This window comes from Geotrypetes seraphini, chromosome 8 (assembly GCF_902459505.1).
Source record: "Geotrypetes seraphini chromosome 8, aGeoSer1.1, whole genome shotgun sequence".
NCBI lineage: Eukaryota > Metazoa > Chordata > Amphibia > Gymnophiona > Dermophiidae > Geotrypetes > Geotrypetes seraphini.
The window spans coordinates 78,809,804-78,832,193 of NC_047091.1; the positions used below are offsets into that span (position 1 = coordinate 78,809,804).

The 22,390-nt window shown below is 44.7% G+C and overlaps 1 protein-coding gene across 2 annotated transcripts in view; it reads left to right on the plus strand.

Annotated features, from left to right (window-relative positions):
• The window catches only part of FERMT3 (fermitin family member 3), a 109,207-nt gene that overhangs the window by 24,381 nt on the left and 62,436 nt on the right, over positions 1 to 22,390 (plus strand). For both annotated transcript variants that reach the window (XM_033954015.1, XM_033954016.1), the window contains exon 3: positions 18,170 to 18,403. In XM_033954015.1, the coding sequence (XP_033809906.1) occupies positions 18,170 to 18,403 (234 nt within the window). The remainder of the gene's footprint in view (positions 1 to 18,169; positions 18,404 to 22,390) is intronic.

Here is a 22,390-nt window from a genome sequence, read left to right on the forward strand (position 1 = left end):
AGACAATAGTCTGTTTTCAGTCCAATTCTTTATATGTGAGGTTGCAAACCATTGGACCCCTGAGGAAGGCGTGTTCGCCGAAACACGGACCGTGTAGGGTCCGGTTGGATTTTTATCACAGTATTTTTTATCCTTGGGCAAAGAGTAGCAGGAAAAAAAAAAAAAGCAAGAATGATGATGAGGGCTGCCATAGAGGTTTCCAGGGGCTGCCTTTGGGCCCCCGGGCCTTGTATTGAAGAGCACTGATTGTGTCCTTTTTGCTATGCTGCGGTAAATACTCTTCTAACTTTCAAAACTCAACAGACTAATGCTCCTGCATTTATAGATAGGCTATTAATTCCATCGGATCCCCCCAGAACCTTAAGACCAGCCTCGCAACATTCTCTTAGGGATCCTTTTACAAAGGTGCACTAGAGGTTTTAGCGCACGCTAAAATGCCCCGCGCGCTAGCCCTTACCGCCTCCTTTTAAGCAGGCGGTAGTTTTTCAGCTAGCGCATGATAGCGAACACTAATTGTGTGCGTGCACTAAAAACACTAGCGCACCTTCACGAAAGGAGCCCTTAATGTTCTGTCCTTAAAAATAATTGGCACCTGCCGCACTCTTATTTTTTTCAGTTGCAGCCCCTTTAATTTGGAACTCTCTCCCCTTACACATTAGAGCTGAACAAAACTTTCTTTTTAAAGATGCAGTTTTGAAAGAAGTCACTCTGTAAAGTCTCACGAAATGACCTGTATATGATTCTTATCCACTCCTAATCGAACTCTGCTCAGAGACATGAAGGCAGTTCCCACCGCCTCACCACCCAATCATTGCAGTGTTCAATATGGGTCAGAACTTGTTGCTAATAATTATTACTTAAGCTTATACTTCTACTTTAAAAGCTTAAGAATATATTTCAAATTTGAGAGACTTAGCTTGTAAATATCTCTGGTTCTGACGTGCCACGTTTCGATTACTGCTTCAGGGAACCGATATTCAAATTCAACTTTTTTGAAAAGGGTGTTGTCTCAAAGACTTTGCATGAAGTCACTTATTCACTCACAGCTTAATTCCTCTCCGTACTCCGTATTTTTTGACTGAGTATTCTTTTTAAAGATGCCACAACTGATTTATCCTAATTTATATATTTATTATTACTTACCTTGTCATAACCTTTCTATTGCTCTTTCCTTTTATGTTTTCTTTCTCAACAAATTGTAGTTCTCCCCTTTTTTCCTATTGCTCTCATGTTGCCACCCCAACCAAGTATGTCAGTCTTGTAAGGTTTATGTTCATTATTTGTTCTTTGTTCCCTATACATATTAATTTTTTTTTTTTAATTCTTTATTTAATTTTATAATTTGACATAATAAACAGTCAATTCAAAGAAATATTCCAATATCAGTCTCAATCATTGTTACATTATAATCAAAAAGGTAAATAAAATAGCAAAAAGGAAAAATAAACAATTCAATAGTAGGAAAAATTTTTCTTAAAATTCTAATTATACTGAATTGGAGAAATTAGACCTCAATAAAGGGGGAGAAAGCTACTTTAGCTGAGTTTCAAATCAAACATTACTAAGAAAATACAGATGGTATTGAGTAGAGGCAAGGAACCTAATTAAACTAAGCGGGTTGTAACTACAATTCTCTCAGGAATATTAAATTTGCTCTTTTGCAGAAATAAATTTTATCAACTGCTGAGGTTCAAAATAAACATGTCTATTCCCCTGATAGACCATCACACATTTACAGGGATATCTGAGTACAAACGTAGCACCCAGCTGTATGACCCTCGGTCTCAAAATGAAAAACTGTTTTCTTCTCTTTTGGGTCAATCTTGACACATCAGGATACATTCTCACAGTTTTTGTCATAAATGGTATATCCTTAAACTTAAAAAACATCTTAAGCATCCATTCTCTGTCAGAGTCTATAGCAAACTGTACTAGCAGCGTCACAGTTGCCGGTGGCTCATTATCCGACCTCTCGAGAAAATTTGTTAGGTCCAAACTATCAGCAGACAAATTCTGCTGGCCTGGTTCCTGACCCAAAGTCCTGGTTGGCAAGTAATATATTTTAGTGAGAGGTGGATAAGAAGTTTCAGGCACTTTCAAAATCTCTTTCAGGTATTTCTTAAACATATCTTGTGGAGAAATAGTTGAAAGTTTTGGAAAATTTATAATACGAAGATTACATCTTCTGGTCATGTTTTCCAACATCTCAACTTTGAAGTTAAGATTCCCACTATCCCTGACCCACACCGAGGCCTGGGACTCCAGAGATTTTATTCTGGTCTCATGTCCATCCATTTTTGTTTCCACACTAGATAGTCTATTTTTCAGTTCCATATTTTCAGAAACAACAGTTGTATATCTTGTAGTAAGTTGCTGCATTTGGGATCCTAAAGAGAGTTGCAAAGTAGATATTGCTTCCCATAATGTTTCCATAGTGAAAACTTTGGGCCTCTGCATGGGAGTTAGTTCAGACCCATGACCCTCTGTTACAAGTAAGTTACCTGATACCTCTGCTGGAGATACATTCAGTTTCAAAAAGTCCTGAGGGATTTGCAGGTTCAATTTCTCCAGGTGCACAGATAAGTCACTTGGCTTCCCTTCACCGCTCTCTGAGACGTTCCCCGCTCTCGGTAGCGCTGGTGAGGAAACACCCTGGGGCGCTCCGACCTCCATCTGCTGGTCTAACGCCCCCGGGCAACTCGGAGGACTCCGCTCCTCCGAAGACAATGATGTTGCTTCGAGGGAGAGATCTGACGCCTCAGCCAGCGCGTCTCTCCCTGCCGAAGAAAACTCCGGTCGACTCGTTCCAGCCCATCGGGCCCGCGGCTGCCATCAAAGATTCCTCCGGGAAAACCCGGAGCTTAGACTTCCGTTTGACCATTGTACCGGTCCAGGTAAAAAAAAACTAACAGCGCTGAGCCTTCATGAATGCTCAACGCCAGGTACTCGCAGCCATCTTGTCCAGCACACGCCCCCTCACCACTGAATCCCCCTATTCATATTTAAACATTTTTTAATGTACAACGCTTTGTATTCCAGGAGAAGCGTTTAATCAAATTTTAATAAACTATAATAATAATAATAATAAACTATGAAACCACAGGTTAAAGAGCACTGCTGTGGGGCATGCTTAGATATCCCTTGGGATCCCTTGGGATCCGAGTGTGTTACCTACACACTAAAAAAGAGAATTTGTTTTTTAGTGCTCGGGGCATGTCTGGAGACCAAGGGTAGATGTGTTCTGTGCTTATCGGTTAGCAAAGCTACATCGCCACATGCTGATTAACACATGGTTAGTATGTGATCCCTTATCATCTACAAAATAAGTGGCGGTAAGGACTCATGCGGTAATGAGGAAATTTGCACATGGCCATTAATAGGAAAAATGGAGCCATTTTACAACTGCACTAAAAGTGGCCTCAGCACATGGTACTTTCTACAATGCTTGGTAAACGGGTCCCTAAGTTATACCTGAGGCAATGGAGGGTTAAATACGTCATATTCATTCAAATCCACTAGTCCCATAACAAAAAAGACCAGAAAAATCTAGCAACCAAAAAAACACACCAAAACATTCAAAACCAGGATTTCCAGTCCACACCACTATTCAAACCCATGGGAGTAAAGGTTTGTAGAGAAAATATCCAACGCTGTTCCCTTTTCAATAAAAGTTGCTTGAAGTCACCACCCCGTGCAGAAGGGAACACCCTCTCCAGAACCCAGCAGCACAAATCCTCAAAAATATGATTAAAGTCGATGCGATGTTGCACCATAGGAGCTTCAACTCGTTCTCGTGCAAGACAAGAGCGATGCTCAATGAGGCGTATCTTCAATGCTCTCGATGTCTGACCCACATATAATTTCCGACAAGGACATCTAGTCATAACAACAAATAGGTTACAGTAGACAATAACAGAGCTTATTCTAGAGACCAGACTGGTCATAGTAACATAGTAACATAGTAGATGACGGCAGATAAAGACCCAAATGGTCCATCCAGTCTGCCCAACCTGATTCAATTTAATTTTTTTTTTTTTTCTTCTTAGCTATTTCTGGGCGAGAATCCAAAGCTTTACCCGGTATTGTGCTTGGGTTCCAACTGCCGAAATCTCTGTTAAGACTTACTCCAGCCCATCTACACCCTCCCAGCCATTGAAGCCCTCCCCTGCCCATCCTCCTCCAAACGGCCATGCACAGACACAGACCATACAAGTCTGCCCAGTAACTGGTCATAGTGAAAAGTACTAGGAGAAGTACCGTATATTGAGGAGGCAGTTTTTAATGGCCCGATTGGTGGAAGAGGAAGGTCTTTACTGCTCTGTGGAAGGTCATTAGTGAGTCTAGCGACCTGATCTGTGTGGGTAGTCGGTACCATAGCTGAGGTAGGAAAAGGCTGTAGGATCTTTTGTACGTCGTACTCATTCGGAGGGATCTCTTCATCGGATCCTTTTTTTGTATACAGTATATATTTGTGCAAACATACTAATTGTGATAAATATAACTTTTAAATATTTAGCAAAGAAAGACTTATCTTAGTAATAAGTCAAGGGAGCGCCTTCACCGACATGCCATGTTTCAAATTCATTTCTTCAGGGTTGAGGCTTCCAGCATGAGATTCTAAAAATAGCAAGAAATATATTCAGATCCCATTGGTGTGAAAAGGGACCATCTTCATACACAAGCTAAAACACTATTTATAGCACCAACATTAATAAATGATCCTAATAAAGATAATAATTAAAATAATTTTTAAAAACTTGGACATTTGAGGCTAGATCTGTTTCAGCCAAACTGACCGGGTGACTAGTGGAGGCATGAAGGCATGCCCCACCCTTACTCCCCCAGTGGTTATTAACCCCCCTCTCACCTTCCAAATAAGTGAATGAAACAGTACATAACATACCAGTCTATATGACGACTTCAGGTGTTATGGCCAGTCCTATTAGAGCAGCAAGCAGGTCTTTGGAGTAGAGTTCCCTAATTTACAATTTGAATCAATTTATTTTGCAAAAAAACTGGTCTCAACAATTTAGGCTTGCTCTGCCAGAGTCCTTCCTTAAGAGCATACGAATTGCCATACTGGGATAGACCAAAGGTCCATCAAGCCCAGTATTCTGCTTCCAACAGTGGCCAACCCAGATCCCAAGTACCTAGCAAGATCCCAAGTAGTAAACCAGATTTTATGCTACTTATCCTAGCAATAATTAGTGGGACTGGTCGTTTTGTGTGGCCTGCAGTGACTGTGCCACAGCACAGGGCTGGCGTTAGGGGGGAGCAAACAGGGCAGCTGCCCTGGGCCCGTACCTCTGGGGGACCCTTAGTGGGTCAGCATGCCCACCCCCTTCTATCCGTGCCGGTCCGGCATCTTCCTCTCCTGGTCTTGCAGACACATCCATTTTTGTTATAGAGGGCTGCCGTCTCTAGCAACGAGTCAACTGCTATACCCCTCTCTGTGCTTTCCTTTTGCCATGGTTCATCCAGGCAGAAACAAGAAGTTACGTTATTGGGGACTGACCGCGACAGAAGGAAAGCACAGAAAGGGGCCGCATGCAATGGTTGAGAATTGCTGCCGAGGCTAACTGTTCCCTGCAACAAAAATGGATGTATTTGCAAGACTGAAGGTGAGGACAATGTTAGACCAGTGCGGATAGAAAGGGGAGTAAATGCCAGGCCAGGAAGTCCCCTGGATTAGCTTCTTAAATAGAATGGGGGAGGCTGGGGTGGGAGAGAGGGGAGGGGAAGAACTTATGATGCCGGAAATAGAAGGGAGAGAGAGAAAGTTAGTGGGCAACGGTGCAGAGCAGAGATGGAGAGAAATGGATCACAGGAAGGGGGAGAGAAGAGGGAATGGAAGAAGGTGAGAGAGATATGCCAGACTGCGGGAAGGAGAAGAGATTGATACCAGATCAGGGAAAAGGGGGATGGAAGGAGAGAGATGTCAGACCACAAGAAGGGGGAGGGAAGGAGGAGAGAGAGATGCCAGACCACAGTAGGGGGAAGGAGGAAAACTGGGAAGGATAGAAAAAATATGCCAGACTATAGGAAGGGGAAAAACAGAGATGTCAGAACACAGGAAGGGTAGAGAAAGGGAGGAGATGATGCACAGGGATGGGAAGAATTTGGAAGGGAAAAGAGATGGAAGAAATGCTGTTTAGGATTGATGGGAAAAGGAGGGAGGAGATGGTGCACATGTATGGAGAGGAGGGGAAGATGTGAAAAATAGATTAAGAAGGAAGCAGAAAAATGGAAGAAAGTTGAATGTTAAAGGTTAATGCCAAGATGGATGTAGGGCAGAAAGTGCAGGAGAGAAAATCAGCAAATGGATAAGAAGGCCTTGGAAACAGAGTTAAGAGCACAGACAAAAGGAAGTGCAGCCAGAGACTGGGAAAATATGATAAAAAAATAAAATCACCAGACAAAGGTAGGGAAATGATTTTATTTTCAATTCAGTGATTGAAATATGTTAGTTTTGAAAATTTGCCTCTTCTGTCTATATTTTGCACTGTTCAACACTGTTCAAGAAGAAATTCATTTGTTTCTATTTCTCTGGTGTTGTTCTACATGCGCTAGATGTGGTGAATTTAGATTTAGATTTTAGCAAAGCCTTTGACAGTGTTCCACATAGATGTCTAGTAAATAAACTGAGTGCCCTTGGGATGGGCCCCAAAGTGACAGACTGAGTTAGGAACTGGTTGAGTGGAAGATGACAGAGGGTAGTGGTCAATGGAGATCGCTCTGAGGAACATGAGAATGTAAGAAGAGTCATACTGGGTCAGACCAATGGTCCATCTAACCCAGAATCCTTCTACTAAGAATGAGTATCTTAATAAAAAATGTGGCCCGCGACTTAGCCTATGTTTTAGATTTCTGCCCCTTATGTTATTGAGTTTGACACCCCTAGCCTATGGACTTCTCTTTTAGGAAATTATTCAATCCCTTTTTAAGCCATGCTAAGCTAACTAATCTGTACAAAAAACATGATTTTTAGTAACAAGCCACACGTCACACATGAGTACCTAGGAAAAGGCAGCAGCTTACATACTGCAGTGAGCAGTACAACAGCAATACACCCATTGTAAAACTAAACAAGCCAGACTAGTACAGATCAATCCTATACCGTCAGTCCTAGCAGAAAACCATGTCTTTCGAACACAGAACACAGAAAACACCTTCGCCTAGTATGGAATATGTCATCACAAACTAACCCTTCCCCCCTTTTACAAAACTGTAGTGTGGATTTTAGCCATGGAGGTAACAGCTCTGACGCTCATAGAATTCTGAGCATCAGAGCTGCTACCACCACGGCTGGCGCTAAAAAACGCTCCACAGTTTTGTAAAAGGGGGGATAAAATAGAAATATATAGACAAAGGTTAAATTGAACCAGCAAGAAGCTGGACTCTGCATACAATGCAACACCACAGAAACAGTGACCCATGTCTCCTAAAGCAATAAATAAATAGAAAATTTTTGTTCTACCTTGGTCTTCTCTGGTTTCTGCTTTCCTCATCTTCTTGTTACTCTCTTCCTTCCATTCACTGTCTGCCATCTCTCTGTCCCTATAAGACATCTTCTCATCTTCTATGCCCCTTCCAGAAACTGTATGCCTCCCCCTTCCATCTCTCCTTTTACCACCATTGGTCTGGTATCTGTCTCCTCTCCTTCCCCCCTGCTCTGGCATCTCTCTCTCTCTGCTCCCTTCCTCCTGTTCTTCCCTGGTCTTCCTTCTCAATTTATTTTCTGCCTCTGTCTAAATTCTTTTTTACTATTCAGTCCTCAATTTCCCTCTTTCACTGTGACTACCTATAGCTTGCCACCTCTTTCTTCACCCCTTCCAGTAACTAACTCTATCCTCTTCCCTCAATCCTGCATGTGCCCTTTTTTCTTTCTCTTCCCCACTTCTTCCAGCATCTGCTCCCCCTCTCTCTCACAATTCCATTCAGTAGCTGTCCCTCCTCTCCCCCACACTTCCATTCATTGTCTGTTTCCCTCTCTCTACCCTTCCATCTACTGTTCACCCTCTATCTCGCCTCTTCCATTCACTGCCCTCTGTGCTCTTTCCATCCAGTGTCCACCCTCTTTCTCTCTTTCTTCCATATGGCATCTTCCCTCTTTCTATGCTCCTTCCTTAAACTATCTATCCTGTGCCCCTTTTCTCCTTTGTACATGATTGATTTCAACTCTGTCACCTCTCCGTTTTTCTCTCTCTGTCACCACCCCCTCCCCTATGCTCTGGCATCTCTCTCTTCTCCTTTGTTTCCTTCCCACCCCACAGTCTGGCATCATCCCTTCCCTGATTCCGGGCATCTCTCTCCTTTCCTTTTCTTCCTTCTCTCCCTCCCCCTCCATGCTCTGATATCTTCTCCTTCCTTTCCCCCTTCCTTTTTCCTTGGTCTGGCATACCTTCCTCTTTCCCTCCAAGCCCTGACATCTCCTTTCATTCCCTCCAGTTGGGTACAGCAACACTCTCCCCCTCTGCTCCCTTTCCTCCTTCTGTCACCCAAGGCCTGGTGTCCTGAACTTCATCGGGCAGCAGCATTCACAATTCACTGCTGTTGCCGGCTTCAGGCCTTCCTCTCTGTCGGGTCCTGTCTTCATGAAAACAGGAAATAGGCAGGACCCGGCAGAGAGCAAGGCCTGAAGCCGGCAACAGCAGTGAATTGTAAACTCTGCTGTTGCCCGAAGAAGGTAATGGCGCCAGGCCTTGGAGCACCTGAGGCAGACCGCTTCTCCCCCCTCCCAGCCGAACCCCCGCTGACCCTCCTATCTCTCCTCCCCAAGTGAACCCTTCCAACCCTCCCAGCGAGATGACCGAGCAGCAAACCTCCCTTCAGTAGCGTTGGCAGCCGCAGCACGTAAACAGGCTGCTTTGCGGGTTTCTCCTGCTGGTGAAGTGTCACTGATGATGTCATCAGTGATGCGGCAGAGGGACTCACCGGCAGGAGAAAGCTGCGAATCAGCCTGTTTAGCGTGCTGCGGCTGCCGACGCTACTGGAGGGAGGTTTGCTGCTCGGTCATCTCGCTGGTCACCTTAAGTAAGGAGGGAGCGAGCGCGATAGGGACCGGGCCGGCAGTGCACCACCCTAAGGCTGCACCCGGGGTGGACCTCCCACCACATCCTCCCCTTGGTACGCCACTGCAACTGAGAAGAACCTCCTGCTGATCCAAGTCTAACTGGAGCAATTAGTTTTGGTGTCTCCTCATATGGATCTAATTTACTAAGCTTATATTTCTTATTTTCTATCTATGAGGACAAAATCTTAGTTAATAATATCTGCTGAGAATTAACATGGTTCCCCCCCCCCTGTTCCCTTTTTTGATGAACAGTTTGAACTTGCTATTCTAGGCTTTGAGATAATACGATAAGCAGTTATGTGGTAACTGTATCCCTCTGTTATACTTAAGGTCATGAGAGCAGAATGAGATCTGCAGCCACCATCAGACCCATGGCGGGGGGGGGGGGGGGTGAGGGAGTGCACTGCTGCCACCGCTGCTGTCGGACCCATTTGGTGGTGGGGTTGCTGCTTTCTGCCACTGCTGCTGTCAATAGATATGGGGATAGCTGGAGGCCAGAGGGAAGGGAGAGAGGATGCTGTACCCTTGCCTGGGGGGAGGGGGGAAGAGAAAGGGTGTTGTATACATGGGTTGGGGAGGCTGGAGGGAAGGGAAGAGACAGAGGATGCTGGCCACATAGGGTGGGGAGAGTGGTGATGTGACTGGAGGGAAAAAAAAGAGGGTGCTGGCCACAAGAGGTGGAGGGGATGCTGGAGGAAAGGTACACTGGACTGGGGGCTGGAGCTGGAGGGGAAGGGAGAGAGGGTGCTGGACCCTTGGGGGGTACTGACCTTTGAGGGATGTTGGACCTGCAGGGAGGAGGAGAGAAGGTATAGAGATGGAAGATTGATGGTGAGCACAGTAAAAGAAGAAAATGTCAAATGGGCAGAAGTCAAACAGAAACCAGAGCATAGGACTATCATGATTTGAATAACAAAATGACCAAACAAAAGGTGGAAAAATAATTGTAGCTTCTGCTAGCTTCCTGCTCAACTAAATTCAGAGAACTGCCGTCAGGGCTTTCACGGGACTCAGTGAATCCCAGCTTTACAGCCATTCTTTTAAAAAAACAAACAAACTTTAGCTTGACAGTTTGATTGATTGAGCAGCCTGCCTTTTCAACCAATCAAACTGCATCAAGCAAAAAAGGTTTCGTTTGTGCCTCAGGCTCCATGACCTGTACTTCTGCCTGCTTCCTGCTCAGCCAATCAAATTCAGAGTAGTGCTATCAGGGCCTTTAGGGGACTCAGTGAATTCCCAGCCCTACAGCCATGGGGTTTTATTTTAAAGTTTTTGCTAGATACAGTTTAATTGCTTGAGCAGCCTGCCTACTCGACCAATCAAATTGCATCAAGCAAAAAGGTTCCTTTTGTGCCTCAGGCTCCTTGACCCATGGTCCAGGAGCTCCAGCTTTCTTTTCACCCTTCCACAAATCCAGGACCTCTCCCTCCAGGCTCCTGTGGGTCCAGCAGCATCTCTTCCTCCTATCTCCTCAGGTAGAGCTCTTTGGGATGGGTATCTTGCTGCCACTCCCACTTCAGCTGGCTTCCTACTTCTGGCCATTTCCTTCTTCTTGAGCCAGCATCTATTCTTTCCTCTCCCTTCCGCCCCCAGCTACATTTGGCATCTCCCCCTTTCCCAAGTTTATCTTCTTTCTATGTTTTCCAAAATATGGCAGAAACAGTTATCCCCCATATGATGCCCTGACACCAGCACCAGCCTCTTCTCTCTACTGCAGCCTGCCTCTCTGACTTCATATTTCCTTGGAGGCAGGCCTCAGTAGAGAGAAGAGGTCAGTGGCAGTGACAGGGCAGCATATGGGTTTCACTGTTGCTGTGGACGTTTGTACAACAAAGAAGGAAAGTAGACTCAGGGATCACAGAAGGGAATGGAGTAATATAATGTAGGGAGGGAGAGATGTCAGATTTAGAGGAGAGAGCAGAAAAGGGAGATATATTTAAGAGGGGGGAAGGGGATGGGGAGATCTAGAAACATAGAAACATAGAAAGATGACGGCAGAAAAGGGCTATAGCCCATCAAGTCTGCCCACTCTACTATCCCACCCCATTAAGTCAGAGTGCTGCTCGACCCACGTAGAGATCCCACATGGATGTCCCATTTATTCTTAAAGTCGAGCACGCTAGTGGCCTTGATCACCTGCACTGATAGTTTGTTCCAGTGATCCACCGCCCGTTCTGTAAAGAAATACTTCCTGTTGTCACCACCAAATCTCCCTCCTCTGAGTTTGAGCGGGTGCCCCTTGTGACTGAAGGTCCCTTAGGAAAGAATGTCGTTTTCCACCTCGACACGACCTGTGACGTGCTTAAATGTCTCAATCATGTCTCCCCTCTCCCTGCGCTCCTCTAGAGAGTAGAGCTGCAACTTGCCCAGTCTTTCCTCGTATGAGAGACCCTTGAGTCCGGAGACCATCCTAGTGGCCATTCGCTGGACTGACTCAGCTCGAAGTACATCTTTACGGTAATGTGGCCTCCAGAATTGCACACAGTACTCCAGATGAGGTCTCACCATGGTTCTGTACAGTGGCATTATGACTTCAGGTTTACGGCTGACGAAGCTTCTATTGATACATCCCAGTATCCGCCTTGCCTTGGATGAGGCCTTCTCTACTTGTTTGGCAGCCTTCATGTCTGCACTGATGATTACTCCCAAGTCCCGTTCTTCTGAGGTCATAGCTAGTGTTTCTCCATTCAAGGTGTATGTTCTGCATGGATTTCTGCTGCCGAGATGCATCACCTTACACTTCTTTGCGTTGAAGCCCAGCTGCCATGTTGAGGACCAGTTTTCCAACTTGATCAGATCCTGCGCCATACCATCTGTGAGATCGCTTTCACCTACTATATTACACAGTTTGGCGTCGTCGGCAAACAGCGCTACTTTTCCCTGAAGCCCTCGGGTCAAGTCCCTTATGAATATGTTAAAAAGGGATGGTCCCAGGACTGAGCCCTGCGGCACTCCGCTAGTCAACTCCGATGTCTTAGAGAGGGTGCCATTGACCACCACCCTCTGAAGTCTTCCACTCAGCCAATCATTGATCCATGCCGTTAGTTTCTCACCTAACCCCATTGATTTCATCTTGTTTAGTAGTCTACGGTGTGGGACACTGTCAAACGCTTTACTGAAATCCAAGTACACTATGTCCAGAGACTCTCCCGAGTCTAGCTTTCCTGTCACCCAGTCAAAGAAGCTGATAAGATTGGATTGGCATGACCTGCCCCTAGTGAATCCATGTTGACAGGGATCCCTCAGATTCCCCTCATCCAATATCGTGTCTAATTCCCCTTTAAGTAGAGTTTACATGAGTTTACACACTATTGATGTGAGACTTACTGGTCTGTAATTCGCAGCCTCTGCTCTGCAACCCTTTTAGTGCAGAGGAACAACATTGGCAGTTTTCCAGTCCAGGGGGACTCTCCCCGTACTTAGGGAGAGATTGAAGAGCATGGCTAACGGTTCTGCCAAAACATCGCATAGCTCTCTGAGCACTCTTGGGTGCAGATTGTCCGGTCCCATGGCTTTGTTCACCTTGAGTCTTGACAGTTCTTTGTAAACATCAGCTGGTGTGAACTCAAACTTCTGAAATGGGTCATCCATGCTTTGCTTTGCATCCAGCCGAGGCCCGTGCCCTGGTGCCTCGCAGGTAAAGACTGAACAGAAGTAATCATTCAGTAGTTTGGCTTTATCGGAGTCAGTTTCCACATAATTCCCATCTGGCGTTCTAAGGCGTACTATCCCTTTGTGTTCTTTTTCCTATCGCTAATGTATCTGAAGAAGGATTTGTCCCCTTTCTTGATGTTCTTCGCTAGAGTTTCTTCCATACGAAGTTTGGCCTCCCTGACTGCTGTTTTGACTGCTGCAGACTTTGTCCTGTATTCAATGTTTGCTTCTTTTTCCCCCATGCGTTTGTATGATAGAAATGCTCTTTTCTTCTCCTTGACGAGGTATGATACCTCATCTGTGAACCATTGGGGTTTCCTTTTTCTTTGTTGTTTGGTTACCGATTTTATGTAGCGGATAGTTGCCTCATGAAGGATCGATTTCAAGGTTGTCCACATAGCTTCCACATTATCAGTTACTTCTTGAACCTGCAGCGTCTGGTAGACGAAATCTCCCATGCGTGCGAAGTCAGTGCCCCTGAAATTGAGTACCCTTGTTTTTGTTTGTGATCTAGGGAAGCCTTTCTTAAAGTTAAACCATACCATGTTATGGTCACTGGTGGCTAGCGTCTCTCCCACCGAGACGTCTGAGACGCTTTCCCCTTTCGTAAGTACCAGGTCCAGGATGGCCTGGGCCCTAGTGGACTCTAGTACCATTTGTTTGAGCCGTACTCCCTTCATGGATGTTAATATCCTCCTGCTATCACAAGTTGTCGCCGATAGTGTGTTCCAGTCTACATCAGGCATGTTGAAGTCTCCTAATAGAACAGCCTCCCCCCGTAAGGTGAGATTCTCAATGTCTTCAATTAATTCTGCGTCCTTTTCCTCCGATTGTCTTGGAGGTCTGTATACCACACCAAGGTACAGGCATTTTTCTCCACCTCTGGCCAAATTTACCCAGATGGATTCCCCAGTATACTTGACATCTGTGATCCTGGTTGTCTTAATGTTCTCTTTGATATAAAGTGCTACCCCACCACCTAACTTACCCTCTCTATTTTTTCTAATCAGGTTGTATCCTGGTATGGTTATATCCCACCCATGAGAATCTGTGAACCATGTTTCGGATATTGCTACTATGTCTATGTCTGCATTAACTATTTCTGTTTCTAGTTCTAGAAATTTATTCCCTAGGCTGTGTGCGTTAACATACATAGCTCTCCACTCTTTCTGTTTGCTAAGCTCCTGTTGTGAGCCACCCATTTGAGTCAAATTGTCTCCTAACGATTCGTTTGCAGTAAGGGTACTTACCTCAGACCTAGAAGCGTAATGTTGGTTCGCTACATCAGGATTGTTACTTACTGCTCCGGTGTAAAAGTGGGTACCCACCCCCGACTTACCTAGTTTAAAGCCCTTTGAAGTAGGCGGGCTAGTCTGTGTCTGAAGACATTCTTACCTCTGTTGGTCAGGTGGAGTCCGTCTGGTCCCTGTAGTCCCTGTAGTGTCTCTCCGTGATTCAGGAATCCGAAGTTCATCTCCTGGCACCATCGTTGTAGCCACTCATTGTCTTCAGGATGCGTTCGTCCCTGTCTCTTCCTCTGCCCCTAACAGGAAGAATGGAAGAGAATACTACCTGTGCTCCTATCTGCTTCAGCCTCTTTCCCAGAGCTCCGAAGTCTCTCGCTATGTCCTCCAGGGTGTTCATGGCAGTGTCATTCATTCCGACGTGGATGAGCAGCATGGGGAAGTGGTCCTGGGGCCTGAGAAGTATATCGAGACAGTCTCAGGAAGGGCAGAAGGGGGAAGGAGAGATAAATTTAGGGGAAGGCAGAGGGGACAGATGGACAGGGCAACATAGAGGGGAAAGATATCAAATTTGGTAAGGGGGGTGGAAGAGAGGGAAAGAGATGTCATACTCAGGGATGGAGAGGGAAAGACAGTTGTCTGATGGGAGAAAGGGATTCTCCCTCTCCCCACCTCCTAAGGAACAGAGATGATCCATGGAAGTGGGAGGAGGGATTCAGCCTGCTTGTAGCTGCCATTTTGCTCCCTCTGGAGGAGGCAGTTCATAGGCGTCACTATGGGGTGGCAAGTGCCACTTTAAAAAATTGACTTGCCAACTCTTTGCCACCCCAAAATTGGCAGAGAGTATGCCATTGCTTCATACCTCTCTGTTCCCTTCTGCATATCCAACAACTTCCTTTCCCCTCCCTTCTATTCCCTCTGATTGTTCCCCCCTCCCTGCATGGGCCCTACAGAAGTGTTTTTGCTGAGCTGTTGGCACTGTTTTCATCAGGCTCTCTGGTTAGCCCTGAGGTCTTTTTCTCTGTAAACTTCCTGTTGCGTGGGCAGGAACAAGCAGAGGGAAAGAAGCCTTGGAGCTATCGGAGAGATCCTAATGTAAGCTGTACCAGTAAATAGACAACTTTGTGGGGCCTGTGGGGAGCGGGGATGTTGTCAAAGGGAAGGGAAGATGTGGTTAATGCAGGAGAGAACCGGGCCAGGGAGGGAATGGTGTGCTTTGACAGAAGGGGGAAAGGAGAGGGTAAAAGACAAGTCTGCATTTGAATGGGTTAGGAGGGGAGGGAGAAAGGTTGCATATGAATGGAAGGGCAGGGAGGGGGGAAATGCATATGAATAGAATGGAAGGGCATGGAAAGGGGGAAAGCTATACTTGAATAGGAGGGCTGGAAAAGGGGGAAGCTGCATATGAAGGAAAAGAAGAGAGAGGAAATACACATGGATGGAATGGAAGGGCAGGCAGAGGGAGGAAAGGCTGAACATGAGAGAGGGAAATTCACATGTATAGAAAGGAAAGGATAGGGGGAAGGCTGCACATGAGAGGTAGGGAGAGGGGACAGACTGTACTTGTACAGGAGTGATGGAAGAAGAGGAAATGCACATGAGTGGAATGGAGAGGGGAAAATGTGCAGGGGTGAAAGGGAAGGGAGAGGGAAAATTCTGTATTTGGATAGGAAAGCAGGAAAGGGGGTAAATGCTGCATTTGGATAGGACAGGGAGAGGAGGAAATGCTGCATTTGGTAGGAGGGTAGGGAGAAAGGGAAATGCATATAAATGGAATGGAAGGGCATGGAGAGGGGGAAAATGGTAGAAACGATTATAAAAAATAAAATTGTGGAACATGTAGGCAAACATGATTTAATGAGATGAAGTCAGCCGAGGGAGATCTTGCCTCACAAATTTGCTTGACTTCTTTGTTTTTTTTTTTAGAATGGCCTACCTCTACGTTCAGCAGTTTAATTGCCCAGACCACCACTACATCTATCCTTAAAACACATTCCCAACCCAAAAAAATCACCCAAGTCCCAAACGCCCAAAGCATGACCTTTTAGGCGAAGGAGGAGCCAGTCCTTCACCTAAAAGAAGGATTCTTTAACCGGCGTCTGTCAAAAACAACACCGTTTACAGAATCCTGGACCTGTTTCCCCATCCCCACCCCCACGATTGCGGCAGGAGAGATACCTAATCTCTCCTGCAGCGATCCCTCTTAACCTCCCCGGCAGGAGAGATGCCCAATCTCTCCTGCTGACACAAATACCCAAATCCAGAATACGCATCTCTCCTGCTGGTAATTGTGGGGGTTTGGGTATTTGTGTCAGCATGAGAGATTGGGCATCTGTCCTGCCGTGGAGGTTAGGAGGGATTGTGGCAGGAAAGATTAGGCATCTCTCCTGCCGTGTCGTTACTGGTGCAGGGGGGACGGGTTGCCTGGGCTGCCCGATTCAGAACTTATACATGTTTTGGTCTATGTCAAAACGTATAAGTTCTGTCTGGCAACCTTTTTGGTTATAGCTGCCAGATGACTATGTGTAGGTCGGCCCACCTCCCACCCTATTCACTCCTCCAAAAATGCCCCTTTTCGCTCTAGACATACAGAGGCAGGTTAAAGACCTTAGCTGGTTTAAGATATGTCTAAAACCAGTTTTAATTATCGGTACTTGGACGGTCTGTCTTTTTGATTGTCCAAGTACCGACTTAGGCCACTTTTTATACGTTTTTTAAAAATTATTATTATGAGCCCCATAATATACAGTTAACAGGTTACAATAGAAGTTTTTATCCTAACGCAACACATACCAAGGATCTAGTACCAACATATATTTCTTTGTAATCCATCAGTTGTAGACAGGGGGGTTAGATGAAGAGGTATGTTTTTATTGCTTTCCTTTAAGGGATCTAAATAGTGGGGGCAGTTTATTCCAGTGGCTTTGTTGGGTGTGCTCCAAGGACTACAGTAATAACTTAAGAAAAGCCTTACTGGGTCAGGCCAATGGTCTATCTAGCCCAGTGTTCCATCTTCACGGTGGCCAATCCAGGTCACTATACCTGGCAAAACCCCCCAAAAGAGTAGCAACATTCAATGCTATTGATCAGTGGTCTTAAACTCGCAGCCCGGGGGCCACACGTGGCCCGCCAGGCACTATTTTGCGGCCTGCTGTCTGTACTAGAGCTGCCCGCCCTTTGCAGCATCCTCCGGCTTCCTCCCCTAGCCTCCCGCTCTTACCTTCAGATAATTACTGCAGCCTGCAGAGAGGATTGCCGATGCTGTAGCGATCCTTGCAGGCTGCTGTCATCCTCAACAGCATGTTCCCTCTGCCGCAATCTTGCCCCTGACATCAAAGGAGGGGCGGGACCATGGCGATCCTCTCTGCAGGCTGTGGTAATTAGCTGAAACTAAGACCGGGAGGCCAGGGGAGAAGTTGGAGGGCGCTGCAAAGAAGGGGGGAACATGCAGGACTTCAGTGGTGGGGGGGGGAGAAGATTTATAAACTATAAAGAGTTTTACCTCATGCAAAATTGTCATTTCTTTAATAAGACAATAACTATTTTTTCTGTGGTTGAGTTTGAGACCACTACTATTGATTCAGTGCAAGCAGTGACTTCCCCCATGTCTGTCTCAATAACACACAATGGACTTTTCCTCCAGGAAATTGTCCAAACCTTTCTTAAAGCTAGATAAGCTATCCGCTCTCAGTACAACCTCTGACAACGCGTTCCAGAGCTTAACTATTCTCTGAGTGAAATAAATTTTCCTTCTATTTGGTTTTAAAAGTATTTCCCTGTAACTTCATTGAGTGTCCCCTAGTCTTTCTAATTTTTGACGAGTGAAAAATCGATCCACTTGTCCCCGTTCTACTCCACTCAGGATTTTGTAGATTTCAATCATATCTCCCCTCACCTGTCTCTTTTCTAAGCTGAAGAGTCCTAAACTTTTTAGTCTTTCCTCATACGAGAGAAGTTCCATCCCCTTGATCATCTTGGTCACTCTTCTTTGAACCTTTTCTAGTTCCACTTTATTACTCCTGAGATAAGGCGATCAGAACTGAACTGAATACTCATGGTGAGGTCACAACTTAGAGCAATACAGAGGCATTATAACATTCTAACATAATATTTCCTTTCTCTTGCTCATTCTTTTTTTTCAGTAGGAGTGAGGGTACATTTATGTGTTTTTCTCCAATTATTCCATTTCTTCCCACAGAGCTCTCTCAGAACTGGTCGGACCATGCCCTATGGTGGGAGCAGAAGAAAATGTGGCTGTTGAAGACAAATTGGACCCTGGACAAGTACGGTATCCTAGCAGATGCCAAGCTGCTCTACACCCCACAACATAAACCAGTACGCCTGCTATTGCCCAATATGCGGAGTGTCCTGCTGAAAATCAGCTTCTCTAGCCCTGTCTTCCGGGCTGTCATCGAGACTTGTAGGATTCTGAGTGAGTACACATACTTTTTTTTTTTTTTAAATCTTTATTGATTTTCAAACTTTGACAATGCAATATAATTGAACATAAAATACGGCATAAAACGCACTATTAACTACACATGTAATACATAAAATAATCATTTTCTCCCATCCTCCTCCCAATTATTAATACAAGACGACATATGATGTGATTACAATATTATAATTCTCTCATATTTATATGTGGTACACACATTTGCGCACCAGAATGTGTAATTTATTCTGTCATGGCCCTTCCAGTTATGTGTGACCATTTGGATAGCTATTCCTGTCATGATCAAGAAAAGACGGCTTTTATATTTATCCAAAGTAGGCTTAACGTGTAGTAACGTACCACAAATTATGGCTTCATAAGTTGAGGGAATAGATGACTCAAGAATAAGATTTATTTGTCCCCAAGAGTACACATGCTTTTACTTCCTCACAGACCTCAGACACATTTACTCCTGGAAGAATTCTGTACAAATATTTTAAAGCTTCAGCATACCATGGGACTGGAAGTAAAACCCGGATGTCACAATCTGTCCTCCTTTTTCTGGAGCCATATGGTAACCCTACATACCTCATATCATATTTGGGAATAAAACCTTACTCAGCTTGATTAAACATGTTTTTAAATGCTTTCAAGAGAGATCATATTCCTTCATTTTAAGGACATAAGAATACCTTTACTGGGTCAGACTAATGGCCCATCTAGCCCACTATCCCATCTTCGTGGAGGCCAATCCAAGTCACAAGTACCTGGAAAAATCCAAAATAGTAGCAGCATTCCATGCTACTGCCCCATGTCTGTCTCAACCGCAGACTATGGGCTTTCCCTCTAGGAACTTCTCTAAACCTTTTTTTAAAACCAGCTATATTAACTGCTCTTCAACATTAGGTAATTGATTCCAAAGGATGGACACAATACTTAAAAGGGAGATCAAATTGGGTTTGTACTTGACTAACCTTAAGTGAAGAGCCTGAGCCTGGCTTGAGTTTTGGTAAAGGAGAGACTAGGGAAGGCTTTAAAAATGGCTCCTGAGCATAGGGGGATTGAGAGGACCATTGAAAAATAAAATGAATGCCGAGGATGGAAGAGGAATAAGACATTTCTGGGAACGAAGGACTGGTGGGCTGATGGGGGAACATTTGTAAGAGAGAAAGAGAGAGAGAGAGAGACTGATCTTGGGAGACAGTGAGGGAGATGAAGAGTGTATACCATTTTCAAATTGTTGTACTTTTGCCCCTTAATATTAGGCTTCTGGAAGTCGATCTGGGTTACAATTAATAGGATATTGGATACCTCCATTTCTATGTCTTACGATGTGGTTCTCTTTGGAACTATTCTACAACCCAAATCCCTAATTTCTGCAGCTGAGAATAAATTACTTCTTGTAAATGATCACAAAAAACTGGAAGAATTGCGATAGACTGAATCACACTTTTTGGTGGGAATCACTGTGCTTATGCTATAGATATGAACGTATGAATTCAGAAATAAAGGGTTATGGTAAAAATTTTAATAAGATTTGGGGCCCTTTAGCAAATTTTGCATCTACCAATTAATAGTCCAAGCCTTCCATTTTATTGAGTTTTACACACATCCGGATTGGGAGGGAGGGAGGGGGAAAGTTGTTTATATTATTATTGTTAGTAATAAGTGCTATTATTTGGTGCCAATAGTTGTATTTTTGTATGCACTTTGTATGTTATTAAAATGAATAAAGACTTATATAGAAAAATATATGTATAGGCATATAAAAAAATGGAATATACCTAAAATGTGCCTAATTTCATTTCACAATACAGAGATTGCCAGTCCACTCCCAAATCACTCCCTTAGCTTGAAAAGAAACACCTAACTTTACAATTTATAAACCTCTATAATCAGAAGTAATCCTCTGGATTCCATTTATGGCGCGCAAATTTGGGCGCCGATTGAAGACACATGTGCAAATTAATTGGCTTAGGAGCCTATTCATTGTAATACATTGATGTGATCAATTATTGCAGTTAATTGGCATTACTAAATATTTGCACGCACATCTTCCTGGATGCTAGTCTATAACCCTGTACATTTAAATCCCTTAACGTGCAAATCAAAAGGGGGCGGGGCAAGAGTGTTCCAAGAACTTGCATGTGGAGATATACAATAGTGTCATTCCCGCATACAAATGCCAAGAGTTGGGTACTGACATTTACATCAGGTTTGAACTGGTATAAATACCGGTACCCAAATTTGGGCGTGGGAGTGGCTTTAAGTGCTTTTCTATATAGAGCGCTCAACTCAACTCAACTCGGAGCGTCCTTTATAGAATAGGACTCTGCATCAGTTTTCTCCATCACCCAAAATTGGGCACCATGTACTGAATCCAGTCCCCTAGGTATAATCTTTTATCCTTCCACCTATTACCGCCTTTAGAATATTCAACATCCTCCTCTTTGCACCAGCTCTTACATAAGAACATAAGAAATGCCTCTGTTGGGTCAGACCCGAGGTCCATCATGCCCAGCAGTCCGCTCACGCGGTGGCCCAACAGGTCCCAGACCTGTGTAGTAATCTTCTATCTATACCCCTCTATCCCCATTTCCAGTAGGAATTTATCCAATCCTTTCTTGAACCCCAGTACCGTACTCTGCCCTATTACGTCCTCTGGAAGCGCATTCCAGGTGTCCACCACACATTGGGTAAAGAAGAACTTCCTAGCATTTGTTTTGAATCTGTCCCCTTTCAAATTTTCCGAATGCCCTCTTGTTCTTTTGTTATTAGAAAGTTTGAAGAATCTGTCCCTCTTTACTCTCTCTATGCTCTTCATGATCTTATAAGTCTCTATCATATCTCCTCTAAGTCTCCTCTTCTCCAGGGAAAAGAGACCCAGCTTCTCCAATCTCTCAGAATATGACAGGTTTTCCATACCTTTTATCAGACGTGTCGCTCTCCTCTGAACCCTCTTGACTAACGCCATATCCTTCTTAAGGTACGGCGACCAATATTGGACGCAGTACTCCAAATGCGGGCGCACCATCGCCCGATACAACGGCAGGATAACTTCTTTTGTTCTGGCTATAATACCCTTTTTGATTATACCAAGCATTCTATTCGCTCTCTTAGCGGCCACTGCACACTGTGCCGACGGCTTCATTGTCATGTCCACCATTACCCCCAAGTCCCTTTCCTGGGTACTCTTATTCAATAACATCCCTCCCATTGTATAGTTGTACCTCGAGTTTCTGCTCCCCACATGTAATACTTTACATTTCTCAATGTTGAACTTCATCTGCCATTTCGCCGCCCATTCTTCTAGTTTGTTCAAGTCCCTTTGCAATTCTTCACAGTCCTCTGTAGTCTGAGCTCCATTAAATAGTTTGGTGTCGTCCGCAAATTTTATTATCTCGCACTTCGTCCCTGTTTCTAGATCATTTATGTAGATATTAAATAGCAGTGGCCCGAGCACCGAGCCCTGCGGGACACCACTCGTGACCCTCCTCCAGTCGGAGTAGTGACCCTTCACTCCTACCCTTTGTTTTCTACCCTCCAACCAGTTTCTGATCCATCTATGTACGTCTCCTTCCACCCCATGGTTCTTCAATTTCCGGAGTAGACGTTCAAGGGGCACCTTGTCAAAGGCTTTTTGGAAATCTAGATATATGATGTCTATGGGGTCTCCTTTGTCCATCCGTTTGTTGATTCCTTCGAAGAAGTGCAATAAGTTTGTTAGGCACGATCTTCCCTTGCAGAAACCATGCTTGCTGGTTATCAGAAGTTCATGTTTTTCAAAATGTTGATCGATGTTTTCTTTTATCAGTGCTTCTGCCATTTTCCCTGGAACCGAAGTCAGGCTCACCGGCCTGTAGTTTCCCGGGTCACCTCTTGATCCCTTTTTAAAGATGGGCGTAACGTTGGCTATCTTCCAATCTTCCGGGATCTCGCCTGTTTTCAGGGATAAGTTGCAAATTTGCTGCAGTAGTTCTGCTA